General features: G+C 36.6%; 4 protein-coding genes across 5 annotated transcripts; 1 reads left to right on the forward strand and 3 right to left on the reverse strand.

Annotated features, from left to right (window-relative positions):
• Positions 1-514: 514 nt before the first annotated feature.
• On the reverse strand, positions 515-3,979 carry LOC106428804 (glucose-6-phosphate 1-dehydrogenase 5, cytoplasmic). 2 transcript variants are annotated; one of them, XM_048739301.1, is made up of 16 exons: positions 3,747-3,979; positions 3,281-3,494; positions 3,101-3,186; positions 2,942-3,005; positions 2,676-2,862; positions 2,440-2,597; positions 2,302-2,370; positions 2,162-2,220; positions 2,034-2,070; positions 1,877-1,948; positions 1,661-1,808; positions 1,475-1,570; positions 1,331-1,401; positions 1,131-1,246; positions 1,005-1,050; positions 515-914 (listed from the first exon to the last, which is right to left on the reverse strand). In XM_048739301.1, exons 2-16 carry the CDS (start codon positions 3,452-3,454, stop codon positions 747-749), a joined length of 1,551 nt encoding a protein of 516 aa, XP_048595258.1. In that variant the 5' UTR covers positions 3,455-3,494; positions 3,747-3,979; the 3' UTR covers positions 515-746. The 2 variants fall into 2 exon arrangements, with proteins under 2 accessions (XP_048595258.1, XP_048595257.1); XM_048739300.1 differs by having other exon boundaries at positions 3,682-3,758.
• Positions 3,980-4,265: 286 nt separating this feature from the next.
• LOC125577973 (plant UBX domain-containing protein 1-like) lies at positions 4,266-5,228 on the reverse strand. The gene is made up of 3 exons (XM_048740198.1): positions 5,216-5,228; positions 4,811-4,915; positions 4,266-4,453 (listed from the first exon to the last, which is right to left on the reverse strand). Exons 1-3 carry the CDS (start codon positions 5,226-5,228, stop codon positions 4,266-4,268), a joined length of 306 nt encoding a protein of 101 aa, XP_048596155.1.
• A 40-nt stretch (positions 5,229-5,268) lies between these two features.
• LOC106428844 (succinate dehydrogenase [ubiquinone] iron-sulfur subunit 1, mitochondrial) lies at positions 5,269-7,343 on the reverse strand. Its single transcript, XM_013869592.3, has 2 exons — positions 6,608-7,343; positions 5,269-5,648 (listed from the first exon to the last, which is right to left on the reverse strand). Exons 1-2 carry the CDS (start codon positions 7,279-7,281, stop codon positions 5,483-5,485), a joined length of 840 nt encoding a protein of 279 aa, XP_013725046.2. The 5' UTR covers positions 7,282-7,343; the 3' UTR covers positions 5,269-5,482.
• A 1,890-nt stretch (positions 7,344-9,233) lies between these two features.
• On the forward strand, positions 9,234-11,978 carry LOC106428855 (putative pectate lyase 11). The gene is made up of 5 exons (XM_013869599.3): positions 9,234-9,439; positions 10,104-10,546; positions 10,652-10,952; positions 11,220-11,358; positions 11,518-11,978. Exons 1-5 carry the CDS (start codon positions 9,306-9,308, stop codon positions 11,737-11,739), a joined length of 1,239 nt encoding a protein of 412 aa, XP_013725053.1. The 5' UTR covers positions 9,234-9,305; the 3' UTR covers positions 11,740-11,978.
• Positions 11,979-13,306: the final 1,328 nt, after the last annotated feature.

Here is a 13,306-nt window from a genome sequence, read left to right on the forward strand (position 1 = left end):
AGGGTCCAACAAGCTTTTATAATTACATTTTTAAAGACTGTTTCCCTTTTAATATTATAGATTTGACATTAAACAATCTACATTCTTTTGTAACCATCTTTCTTTTTGTAAATTTTGTTGCACTTTGTATTTAGTGAGTTAGTGTGTTACCAACAATTTATGTATAAAATTAAAACACTTCTTTGTTAGTAAAAGTTATATATTTGAAATTAGTATGATTGCAAAACTAGTAAATGGATTCAAGAGAATTGATCAAATAGGGACATAACCAATATTACATTGAATCTTTGAAAATATTTCTACTAGTATTTTTAAAAAAAATTAAGAAAAAATAACAATGACAATTTTATTTATATGGCATCAGTAGCCAAAAAATAATACAAACATAAACATTGGTGATAGAAACAGTCAAAATCCTAGTGTTAGATAGTGAATATACATGTTGGTGATGCTAAATTGCTAATACACAAAACTTGATGATGAATGAAGATATAAATATTGAGGCTCTATTGAAAAGAAGAAAAAAAAAGTTCTCTTAATTTGATAGTGTGTTCTTACAAAGCCTTTTTAGCTAATATGGGTAAAAAACACAAGACAAGCAATATCCTAGTGAAGAACACTAGTATACATGTCATTCACTTACAAGCTCATTGAAGAGATTTTTTTATTCAGAAAAGAAACAAGAAAACAAAAACAGAGGAGCTCTTATTTCGTGTGCAGTGCAATCATTATCATCTCCTTGTTTATTACAGCGTAGGAGGGATCCAAATGTAGCCATGAGTCTGCAAATAACCAGCTTTCTCTAGCAGCTGGTCTGCTTCCGTTGGACCTCGGCTTCCTGGTTTGTATGGAATCGATTTCACTTCTCCCTTCTCTATCCTGTGAAGCAGTGGAGTGAAGATTTCCCAAGCTGCCTGTTTTTGTGATTCATCACAAACATAGTTATGTTTCAAGAAGACCCTCTCAGATGGGAAAAAACATCAAGAAGGAGAAATGTTAACTACCTTCAGCTCGTCTCTGCGAACAAAGTGTTGCTGGTCACCTTTGATTCTGCAGAGAGATTCATAATATGGTCAATAAAGATTTGGATATACAGAAGTATTGTGTTACTATATGATTTAGATTCACACGTGTCAAGAATGAGGCGCTCGTAAGCCTCTGGAATCGAGACATCTTGGTAACGTTGCTTGTAAGATAGGTCTAGTTCACTCTGCACGGTTTGCATCTCCAGACCCGGTTGCTTCACCTGCGCAACAAACCCCAAAAACAAAAAAAAATCAGATCAGTTGAATAGTTTTATTTTCATCTCTTTGGTTCTTTATGGACTTACAGTTAGCTTCATGTACATGGCCTCTGAAGGTTGCAAGCGTATAACAAACTCGTTCCTCCCTTGCTTTTGACCTGTTAACATTAGCATGAGAGTTTAGAACAACAAACGTTTTGGTATTCAACACACTTGATATCTGAAACATACATTTGAATATGTCGCCAGGAACATCCTTAAACTGAATGCGAATATCTGCCTTCTTTGAACTCATTGCCTTTCCAGCTTTCAGTATAAATGGAACACCTGAAAAGAATAAAATCAATCCACAAGTCATTATTAACCATTACCAATAGAAAGAGATTCTAACATTAGAGAGGTAACACCTGTATATACCTTCCCATCTTTCATTGTCTATGCGAAGAATTGTTGTAGCAAAGGTTGGAGTGTTCGAGTCGTTTGGAACAGTTGGATCATCTCTATAACCTTCGTATTGTCCAAGAACCACCTCTTCATCTTTTATAGGCATCACTGATTGAAGAACCTGAGGTTCATTTTGAATTAAATGGCTGAAAAAAGCTCATTAGAATGACTAAAAATGTGATGGAGCACCTTCACTTTCTCATCACGGATGTGCTCAGGTTTAAGAGAGATTGGTTTCTCCATGGCAACAAGGCAAAGAATCTGCAGTTACACTAAAACATAGTTTAACATATGAAAGCATCATTTGTAGTTTACAGAGAAACTCCAAAGCCCCATAATTACTTGCCTGGAGCAAGTGGTTTTGAATAATATCACGAATGATTCTGACAATAGAAATTACACAACTCATTAGAATGCAGTTATGTCATTGCCTTATGTACATCACATTCAATGGAAACACTGAGAAAAGATTACCCGTATTCATCAAAGTATCCACCACGGCCTTCAGTTCCAAAATCTTCCCTGAACACAATCTGCAACAAGAAAGTGCGTTTCTGTGAACAAAATCTATCCAAAATTTTTGAGATCTTTGTGATAAGTGATCAAGCTCTAACCTGCACGTTAGCTATGTTGTCACGGTTCCATAGCGGCAGAAAGAACCGGTTGGCAAACCTAAGGACCAGCTGCAAATGATGCATGGTTAAGACAATCGTTGTCTGTCTGTCTACTTACAAATAGGTGTTTAATGTTACCATGTTTTGGACTAGTTCCTTCCCCAGGTAGTGATCAATACGGTAAATCTGAGGTTCATCAAACAGTGCTCCAATCTGGGAACTAAGCTGCTCTGCAGATTCCAAGTCCTTTCCAAATGGCTTCTCAACAACAATACGTGTCCATCCACCAAGATCAGCTGGAAGATTGTGAGAGTTAAATGCAGTTTAAAACCTTTTTTATCTAATGATGTAGGTCAGTGTAGTAGCAAACTCACATTTGTTAGTGCACCATGCCTTGATCATCTTGCATACAGGAGGGTATACAGAGGGAGGGAGTGCAAGATAAAACAATCTCCTGGAAGATCCTTCAGAGGTCTTTTTCGAGATTTCGTGCTCTGAGATTGCCTTGTCTAGCCTTTTGAACCCGTCCTCAGAATCATAAGGGCCACTCACATACTTAATCTATAACACATTGAGCCAACAATTATGTTTTCACTAACCAAAAAAAAAAATTCATTTCTCTAAAATGTTATGGACTAACCAGCTGAAGAAACTTGGACAAAGCTTCTGCTTTCTCAGAAGCATTCTTCTCATCAACAAGATATCTACATAATAACATAACCTTTCATTGACTCAGAGGGATCAATACAAAGAAGACAACTCAGAAGCAACAAGAAGAAGAAGAGGTGGATGATCTAACCCACGGATCTTGTCTCTCAGCTCCTGATCAGAGATCTTACTCCTTGCGTATCCAAAGATGTGAACTTCATCTGGATTAAGAAACCCCTACGCTCACACGTAAACAAAGAAACAATAAAAAAAAACAGTTGGGTGATGAAACAAGTAGACAAGTGTGAGATTTTAATCCTTAGTTTAGAACCTGGTGGTAGAGATTGAAAAGAGCAGGAAAAGTCTTCTTCTTGGCGAGATCACCAGAGGCACCAAGAACTACGATGGAGAGGCTACCAGTTTCAGAGACAGGACCGTACTCTTTTAGAAACGATTCGTTCCTCAAAGTGGACCTCTTCTCAACGTGCCACTGCCCAGAATCCATCTTTCTCTGAAGCAAGAACGTGTCACACTCTCACAAGAACCTGCAAAATTGAGCGGAGTTTTAGAACATGATCATCTTGAACCAAACACTTATGTAAGATAAACAATCAAACCCAAAAATAGAAAATAATAAACGATGATTATTAATTGCATCGATAGGGTTTCGTAGAGAGTCACACAGAATCAAACAGATCACAGAACAAAAGCTTTGGCTCAAACTCAACTTACAAACGGAGGAAAAAAAAACAACAGAAGAGATCAGAAAGACAAAGAAAACGACAAGAGATCTCGACCTGCGACGAAAGACGTTAGGTGCTGCCCGCGAGAAAAGTCGGAGACAAAATAGTTAACAAGTTTGGGAGAATTGTTTTGTCTAGTGGTGGAGACAGTTTTGAGCACGATTAAAAAATGTGCTAATTATTTAATTAAGAAATGAATGGTTGTCGATATAATAATTACGTAAGAGAATTATATCAAAATTAATTAAATGGAGAGGGTAGATTTACGAGAATCGAGAGTGGTAGTGGACGTAGTTGTTGAGCGTGAGCATCCCCTGATCCATGATATATCTCGTGGAAAAGAAAAGTCAACATGATCGTGCTGAGATTTGTACATCATCTAAACATACATACGACGTAGCATAAAGTATTTGTTTTACTTTACTTTTTAGAGACAGCGTTTTAAAACGAGACAGAGCGTTTTAAAACTCGTACCGACACAATAAGATTGCTACTGTGTCACTTACTTACAAACTGGAACTGTCACATTTCAACGGCAACATGCTTCTTCTCCTCTGTGTCATCGATGTTCAATCACATTTTAAACCACTTAGCCTTTGTGGCCTTCTTCTTCTCCGTGGGTTTAGGCGCTTGGTCAACGGGTACAGTCGTGACTGGCTCTGGAGATGGCTCAACTGGTTCCGCTTCTTTGATTATGGCCTCTACATCTCTCAGAAACATGATCTCTTCATTAAGATAAGGACTTGAAACGGCAGCATCATCTGCAAAAAGATCATTAGTGATTTGTAAAGATAAGTTCAGAGGTTAAGTTCTCTTTCCAACAAACACTTCTCAAGTGGTAAATAAACTCTCAATTTTTTCGGATTCAAGATAATAGATCAGTATAGAATCTATCTTACACACCCGAACTTAACCAGTCTTCTAAGATTATTGTTCACTATGTATTCACCGGGCCAATTCTACGCTAAGTTTGCAAGCTTTTTCGAAAATTCCACAAGGACAGTTCTTGATTTCTCACACAAATCTCACTTACTCCAATATATATGGCAATGCATATAAGTTCCCCAGAGAAAGAAGAAGCCTTTAGTATCATGTGAAGGTATTAACGCTAAACTAACCTTTTAGTAGATCGTTTGCAAAGTAGAGAATAGCTCCAGGAATGAACCCAGCAGAGTAGAAGTCTTGTGAGAAATCCTTGATCGGCTTCTTGGGAGGAGTTGTGTCTACAAAAGTAAGTACTATCCCATAAGGTTTCTCCTATGTTCAGAATTGTAATCTGAAACCAGAGTAATGGAAACATACACAAGAAGAAAGGAACTTCAGGGTGGGCAAGTGCTCTTTTGAGAAGATCTAACAAAGATAGGATCTTTTTCAGAGGGATGAAATGTTGCCTCCAATGTGTGATGATCAGGAAAATGAACCAGGATTACAGCCTAGATAGGGCAATTTATCACGAAAGGGAGTGTTGCTGCTCAAACAGATCATTTGCTACCTAAACTCAGCCTTCTAGACAACATAGATACAAGTGCATGCCATGTTTATTAAGACTATGGAGATAAAACACCAAAGACTAAGATGATGTGAAGTTTTCTGGAGTTTTATTACTTAGAGAGAGATCAGCAAGATACACCACAAAGCTCCTCTACTTTCAGGTGCTAATATGTGGCAACAACAATACAAGAATCAATAGAAGAGCCAAAAGTTTTGTGAAAGATTATTAACTTCAAACTTTAAAAAGGGTGATGAGTTTCCCAACGAGTACCACAAAAAAAATGCATAAAAGAAGCTGTTCAACACTGAAGTTGCTTGATGTGTGCGATCTGTTTGCCAGGGTTCAAACCCTTTGGACAGGCACGTGCACAGTTCAAGATTGTATGGCAACGGTATAGCTTGAACTCGTCGTCAATAGCCTCAAGTCTTTCCTTTGTGTACTCGTCCCGACTGTCGCTTATCCACCTACAACAACGTGAACAAGTATCTCCGTTACAAACACATCGAAAAGTCAAAACTTTATCTACTAACTCGGTTAAAATCAACCCTCCAACACGCGACAAAGACATACATTCAAACCCCCAAGGCAACAACCACATAAGTTAAATCAATGCAGCTAAGTGCTAACAACAGATACACGAATCTTCAACCATTCATGCTAATTTTGAAAGCAGATTCTAAGATTGTAGTTACAAACACATCGAAAAATCAAAACTTTATCTGCTAACTAATTCTCTGTTAAAATCAACTTCCCAAACCAAAACACTGAACACGCGACAAAACATAGACAGATTCGAAACCACCAAGACAACAAAATAGACTTGAATGAATGAACCACATAAGTTGAAGCGATGCAGCTAAGAACAGAAACACGAATCTTCAACCATTCAAGCTAATTTTCAAAGCAAATTCTAAGATTATAGTTACAAACACATCTAAAAATTCAAAACCTTATCTGCTAACTCCGTTAAAAATCAACTTCCCAACACAACAAACACATAGATTAGAAAAAACAACAACAAAATAGACTTGAATGAACCACATAAGTAGAATCAATGCAGCTAACAACAAAGATACATGAATCTTCAACCCACACATGCAAACTCTCTCAAAGCAGATTCTACCATTATTGTTACAAACACAATGAAAAATCAAAACTTTAACTATTAACTCGGTTAAAAATCAACTTCCCACACCAATACCACAATAGAGACTTGGAATGAACCACATAAGTAGAATCAATGCAGCTAACAACAAAGATACATGAATCTTCAACCCCATTCATGCAAACTCTCAAAGCAGATTCTACCATTATTGTTACAAACACACTGAAAAATCAAAACTTTAACTATTAACTCGGTTAAAATCAACTCCCCACACCAATACAGACTTGGAATGAACCACATTCCAATTGTTTAACTCACCTGTTTGCGTGTAGCAAAGCGGCAGGGCCAAGGTAAGACTCAGGGTTCCACCAATAACTAGGACACGAGGTACTACAACAAGCACAGAGAATACACTCATACATCCCATCAAGCTTCGCCCTATCCTTCTTACTCTGCAGAATCTCCTTCCCAGGCTCAGACGCCGGACTCTTCCTCTTCAGCCACGGCTCAATACTCTTGTACTGGTTATAAAAATTCGTCATGTCCACCACCAGATCCTTGATCACGAACATATGCGGCAAGGGCGTGATCGTCGTCTCCTTAGCTCCGTCTTCGATCTTCGTCAGACACGCGAGCCCGTTGCACCCGTCGATGTTCATCGCGCACGAGCCGCAGATCCCTTCCCGGCAGGAGCGGCGGAAGGTGAGCGACGGATCCATCTCGTTTTTGATCTTGATCAGAGCGTCTAGAACCATCGGGCCACAGTCCTTGAGATCGATCTGGTAGTCTTGGAGCTGAGGCTTCCCGGGGCTATCGGGATTCCACCGGTAGATCTGGAACGTCTTCAGGTTCGATCCTCTCCCGCCGCCGCCGGAGGACGAAGGTTTTGATTCCGTTGCGGAGGATGTACATCGCGACGGGATTAACCTCGCCGTTGAGGTTAATTTCGCCGGTTTGGTTCTAACTAATCTCCCGATTAAACCGGACGCCATTTTGCTGCGAGAAGGAGCGATTGAAAATGGCTGAAAATTAATTTAATTATTTATATTTTCCGTACGCACACGAGATTACATAAGTGTGCATGTTTGTAGATGTGCGGCTTAGCTTCATCTACGTAGAAGAGCCGTGGATCTTTTGGAGAAGTCAGGCTTGGAGATTTGTGACCGTTCGTTATGGATACCGACTTTGGTCACTCGTGGCGAGCAGAGCACTGGATATTTTCAGGGCGCGTGGTAGTGTCGAGAAAAGTGTCGAATTATCTAACACGTGGATTTGTTGGGTTGGAAGTCTTTACGAGAAGAACCGCGTTCCGTTTAGAAAGAGAGGAGGAACACTTTGTGCCGTTTTATTTAGAAAGTCATTTTCAGTTTAAGATTAGGAAATATGGGGGGTAAAATGCAATTAGTTTCAGAAGATTGTTAGACATACTAGATTAGCTCATTTTATCAATGAATAGTTGGGCCACAAAAAGGTGAAGCATACCCATGCAAAATCTTATCATGGGTCCTAAAAGCCCATTGAAAGTTTGGTTGGGCAAGACCACTTGCATATCAAAAACTAGAAATGGTATAGAAAAAAAACACTCGAAACAAGGACTTGACTTCACCGAAATCGTCAGCTCTTAGTTGTAGAAATCACACCATATAGACATTCATAAGTATATAACTTATCAAGTTGAACGGTGCAAACGAGAATGCGTCTGCGTCCTTATAAACATTGTTTATTCGAATAGGATTACTGTGTTAAAATAATACTTTGATTTCGGAGTTTGAAGAAATTTTTAATCAACGATCACATTTTCTCTTCTAAGATTCATCATCACAACTTCACAACACAGCAACACCTATATATGATGTCATAAAAGAAGTTGTTCTTTTCATGTATTGGCCAGGATACGGAAGAAAAAAACGAAACGTCGTCGCACTCAGTGTCAAAAATATTGACCTTAAGCAATTACTTTTGACTACCATCCTCAATTAACGGTTTTATGTTTTACTCGTACAAATTAAGGGCCTGACTGGTTTAACCGCAGCGGTTGCGGTTGCGGTTACGGGAGTTTGCGGATGCGGGTGGTTGCGGTTTCTAGCGGTTTTAAGAGATTTGTACGACTGGTTCTGCAGTTAAAAATTGGTGCGTTTGCGGGATACTTATGACTGGTTAACTACCAAGTGCAACAGCGGTTAAATAATAAATTAACAATATTTACATTTTATAAAATTATAAAAATATCAAAAATAATAATATTATAATAAATATAAAAGTTATATTTAGAAAGTTATAGTTTAATTTTTTTTAAAATATAGAAAATATTTTTATTTTAAAGTTTTATAATATTAATTAAAATTTAATAGATATATTTTAGCATTTTTATAATTCTAATTTAATTTTTTTATTGAATATTTTTATTTTTGTATTTATATTGTTTTGGAAAAAAAAAAAAATTTTTATCCTCCCGCAACCGCAAACGCTAGCTGGAACCAGCTTTTGAATTTATGAGGTTCGGAGCGATTTGAAGCGGTTTGGAACGGTTTGGAACGGTTTGAGCGATTGTTGCAAAACGCCAACAACTGCTACCAACCGCAAAAGCTGCGTTTGCGGATGGTAACGGGAAAACCAGTCATGCCCTAAGAAGATAAATCATATCGTTTGAACACACAAAAATGATGCGAGGGGAACAAAAAAGGAGAAAGTTCGCAAAACGGCATCGTAAGCAAGGTCCAAAAGGTTGACTTTGTGCAAGAACTTTAGACCACTAAACCCAGTGAACGGCTTCAAAGCATTAACCGTTTATTTAATCTCACCTGAAATTACGATGAAGTAGGTCCCATAGATAATTTCAATAAAACACTTTGTTATATACTTATATATCTCATACTAATAATTTAAAATAAATCACGCCTCCACTCCCGGAACACTTCCTCTTTATATACTTTCCAACAATATCAAACTTCAACACAAACATATCAGAAACTTCTCTCTTTTATTAATATTATTCTCTCATTTTTTGTTTAGAATAATGTTTTCGTATTCTAGTAATCCTTTTGTTTACACTTTTATATTTCTCCTATCAATCGGCAACAGGATTGCATTCTCTTCGAGTTCGTCACCGCAGGCTCAGGATCCGAAGCTAGTAGTTGACGAAGTCAATAGGTACGTTAGAAAAAAAGAATATGATCAATTCACATTTTAAATTTTTATAACAATGTTGCTTTGTAAATATAAAATGTCATCGTCATACAATCGTTTGTGTATGAAATGTAGTATCTAATTCTATAATCGTCATACAATCGTTTGTGTATGAAATGTAGCATCTAATTCAATAATCGTCTATTCGTCTTTCATTATTTTCACTTAAATTATGATTTTTTGTTTACCCACTTATAATCATGGTTTCCATGGCTCACTTACATTTACAGATTTACAAACCCAAACAACAAAAAATTTGTAAAAATCTTTAAAGCTAAGAAAACCCTTAACCGGAAAACTAAACTTATTTTTGGTTCACATTTGTATTTCCCATCAAAGGACTTTTTGTCAACATTCCGCAAACTATTCACTCTATATTTGCCTTTTTATTTTACTCCTTTTTATGGGGTTAAATTCCATTTTATTATTCTAAAAAAAAATCTATTTTATATAATATATCTAGCTATATATATATATGTCTATTTATTTATTTGTTTATAATGGGCTTTCATAACTACTTTCCAGTTTTGCCGACATTTTTCTACAACGACCAAAACTAATGTGTTCACATTTAAATGAGTACTTTAAAAGTATTACGAATATTTTTCTAAATTCTATCTGTCTGTAGAAGTGTATTCAATGCGTCACGGAGGAGCCTGGCCTACCTATCTTGTAGAACCGGAAATCCAATCGATGATTGTTGGCGTTGCGATCCAAACTGGGACACAAATCGCCAACGGCTAGCCGATTGTGCTATTGGGTTTGGCAAAAACGCCATCGGAGGCCGCGACGGCCGAATTTACGTGGTTACAGATCCTGGCAACGACGATCCAGTAAACCCTATACCTGGAACCCTTAGACATGCGGTGACACAAGAAGAACCATTGTGGATCATTTTCAAGAGAGATATGGTCATTAAACTTCAAAAAGAACTCATCATCACATCTTTCAAGACCATTGATGGTAGAGGCGCAAGCGTTCACATTACCGATGGCCCTTGCTTAAAAATTCACGAAAAAACTAATATCATCATCCATGGCATTAACATCCATGACTGCAAACCAGGACCTGGTGAGAAAAATTATCTACACTAGTTTCTTAATTAGTATATGCTTTATATAATAAAACCAAAATTTTCTATATAAAACATGCTAACATACTAATTTGTGTTTATAGGTGGCATGATTAGAGATGGCCCAGATCATACTGGAATGTGGATCCCATCAGATGGAGACGCGGTGGCGATATTCGGAGGGAAAAACGTGTGGATTGACCATTGTTCATTGTCTAACTGCGATGATGGTCTCATTGACGCCATACATGGTTCGACGGCTATAACCATATCGAACAACCACATGACACACCATGACAAGGTCATGCTTTTAGGGCATAGCGATAGTTATACAGAGGACAAGAACATGCAAGTCACCATTGCGTTTAACCATTTCGGAGAAGGGCTCGTTCAAAGGATGCCACGGTAAAAATATTATCCCTTATCGGACACACACGCACATAGTCACGTATAGATACATAGAAGCTTGTGTTCGAAGTGCGAAGCACGCGCATAAAGAGTTTGCATGTGAAAGCTTGACTTAGAAAGTATGTAAAAAGTCAATAAACGGAGAATGAGACTTTTTAAACCACCACCGATCGTTCACATCACTATACATAATATTTGTTTCATTAAATATGTCATATAAACTTGAATGTTACTAATATATAGGGTTTTTGTTACAATAAACAGGTGCAGGCATGGATATTTCCATGTGGTGAACAATGATTATACTCACTGGGAAATGTATGCCATCGGTGGAAGTGCTTCTCCGACGATATACAGCCAAGGCAATAGATTTCTCGCTCCTGATACTCGGTTTAATAAAGAGGTATGTTGTTGTGATTTTTTTTTTATAATTTTAGCTTGGGAAATTTAACATGTGACAGTTGACCCAAGCATTCAGCTTAATGGTTATTCTAGTTTTGTACATTTTGCATGCTAGAAGACAAAAACCCCTAAAATGTGACATGTTTTCACGTTATAATAGGTTACAAAACATGAAGATGCACCCGAAAGCCAATGGAGAGATTGGAATTGGAGATCTGAAGGGGATATGTTGTTGAACGGAGCATATTTCAGACAATCCGGTGCCGGAGCTCCATCGACTTATGCAAGAGCTTCTAGCCTAAGTGCGAGGCCATCATCGCTTGTGGGTTCCATCACTACGACGGCAGGAGCACTGAGTTGTCGACGAGGTGGTCACTGTTAATTATTCACTATCACGATGATAATGAAATCGTAAGAGAGAAAAAATATATTAAAGGACCATTGTTTATGCAATGGTTCGTATGTTCTAATGAATGGTAAGAGACATTTGCGGGATGATAGTTTTTCAACGTAATGTTAATGCGTCTGCTATGTCTCTGGACATTTGCGAGATGATTTTAAAATTTATATTAAATGATGTTAAAGCTATAAAAATATTTCAACCTTTTGTTTGTCTGTTAACCACCAAGTTTCGGATCTAAACCTATGTATGATCTATTCGAATCAGGACCATAATTTTCTAATTTTGTTTAACAATGGAAGTCCTACATATTTCCACAAATTCGGTTTAGTTTTCCCTGAAATTTGACCCTAACGCGATTTTGACCTATATCTATTGTATTTAAGACTTTGTAGGCTAAATTTATTTTTAATATTTTTTTTTAGGTTTAAAAGTTTTCTGAGAGATAAAATTGTATTCTACCTTTGGAAAAAAAAATTATGAACCCATTTTTTTTTTTCCTGTTTTTTGGGTGCAAATGTTAAATAAGTTTTGGTTTATTAATTATAGTATGGCTTCTTCATCTTCTATACATCGATACATAACATCTATAATTTGATCGTTATAACACCTTAATATATAATAGGATTGGATCTAAATTTTTTTAATAAACTATATCAATCATACTGGACATGCATGCCTAATGCCTGTATTTTCAAAACTTTCATTTCGTACAATTAATACTATTGCTAAAAGAAGATAGTTGTCCGTAACAAGTAAGTATTCATAAAATACTATGAAATTTTCGAAAACAGAGACATACTAAATTTAAATTGTTACTATCAAATTTTGAATTTTTATTTCAAATTCATAAGAACCAACTAATAATTTAAAACAACCTCGCATTTCGACGACTACGGAAACTGAAATATTATTTTATATGGAAGTAACTTATAATAAGGTTGGTATTCTTTGATGTGGATTGCAACTTGTAATGATAAGGCAGTGTTCTAAAGGATACATGTGTTCTCATGTTTTCAAACAATTTCTTTATACTTTGATTTGATTGATGTTTTACTCGAGCATAGACAAATGTTTAAGTTTTAAAGAGTTATAAATGACCAGTTTACCGGTTTACAACGTTTTGGAGTCTTTTATAAATGTAGGGTCTTTTAGTCTTTTAACGATTCTTCTTAGGTTTTAGGCTGATTAGAAACATAAGATATCGAATTGAGTGCAACTGAGCAATTAAAGATGTGTAGAATTGTGCAAATAAGTCAGAAATTTAGGACTGGATTGAAGACTTCGCATTATGTGCATGAGCTCAATTTCTTTCATAGGTTAGAGAACTGAGTTAGACTTTTAATGTTACTGGTTTGAGATCCATCAAATGGCTATGTTGAAGGTTATGCGCGTTACTCTAAAGACAATTATTCTGTGTAATGGTTAAATATGAGAAAATAATTGTTTTGTTTCTTTATTTTCGGTTTAATTTTGCTTAAGTTTGACTTTAACATGATTTTGAATTATTTCTATTGTATTTAAGCCAATTTAGGCTAAATTTATTTTT

This window comes from Brassica napus, chromosome A9 (assembly GCF_020379485.1).
Source record: "Brassica napus cultivar Da-Ae chromosome A9, Da-Ae, whole genome shotgun sequence".
Taxonomy (NCBI): domain Eukaryota; kingdom Viridiplantae; phylum Streptophyta; class Magnoliopsida; order Brassicales; family Brassicaceae; genus Brassica; species Brassica napus.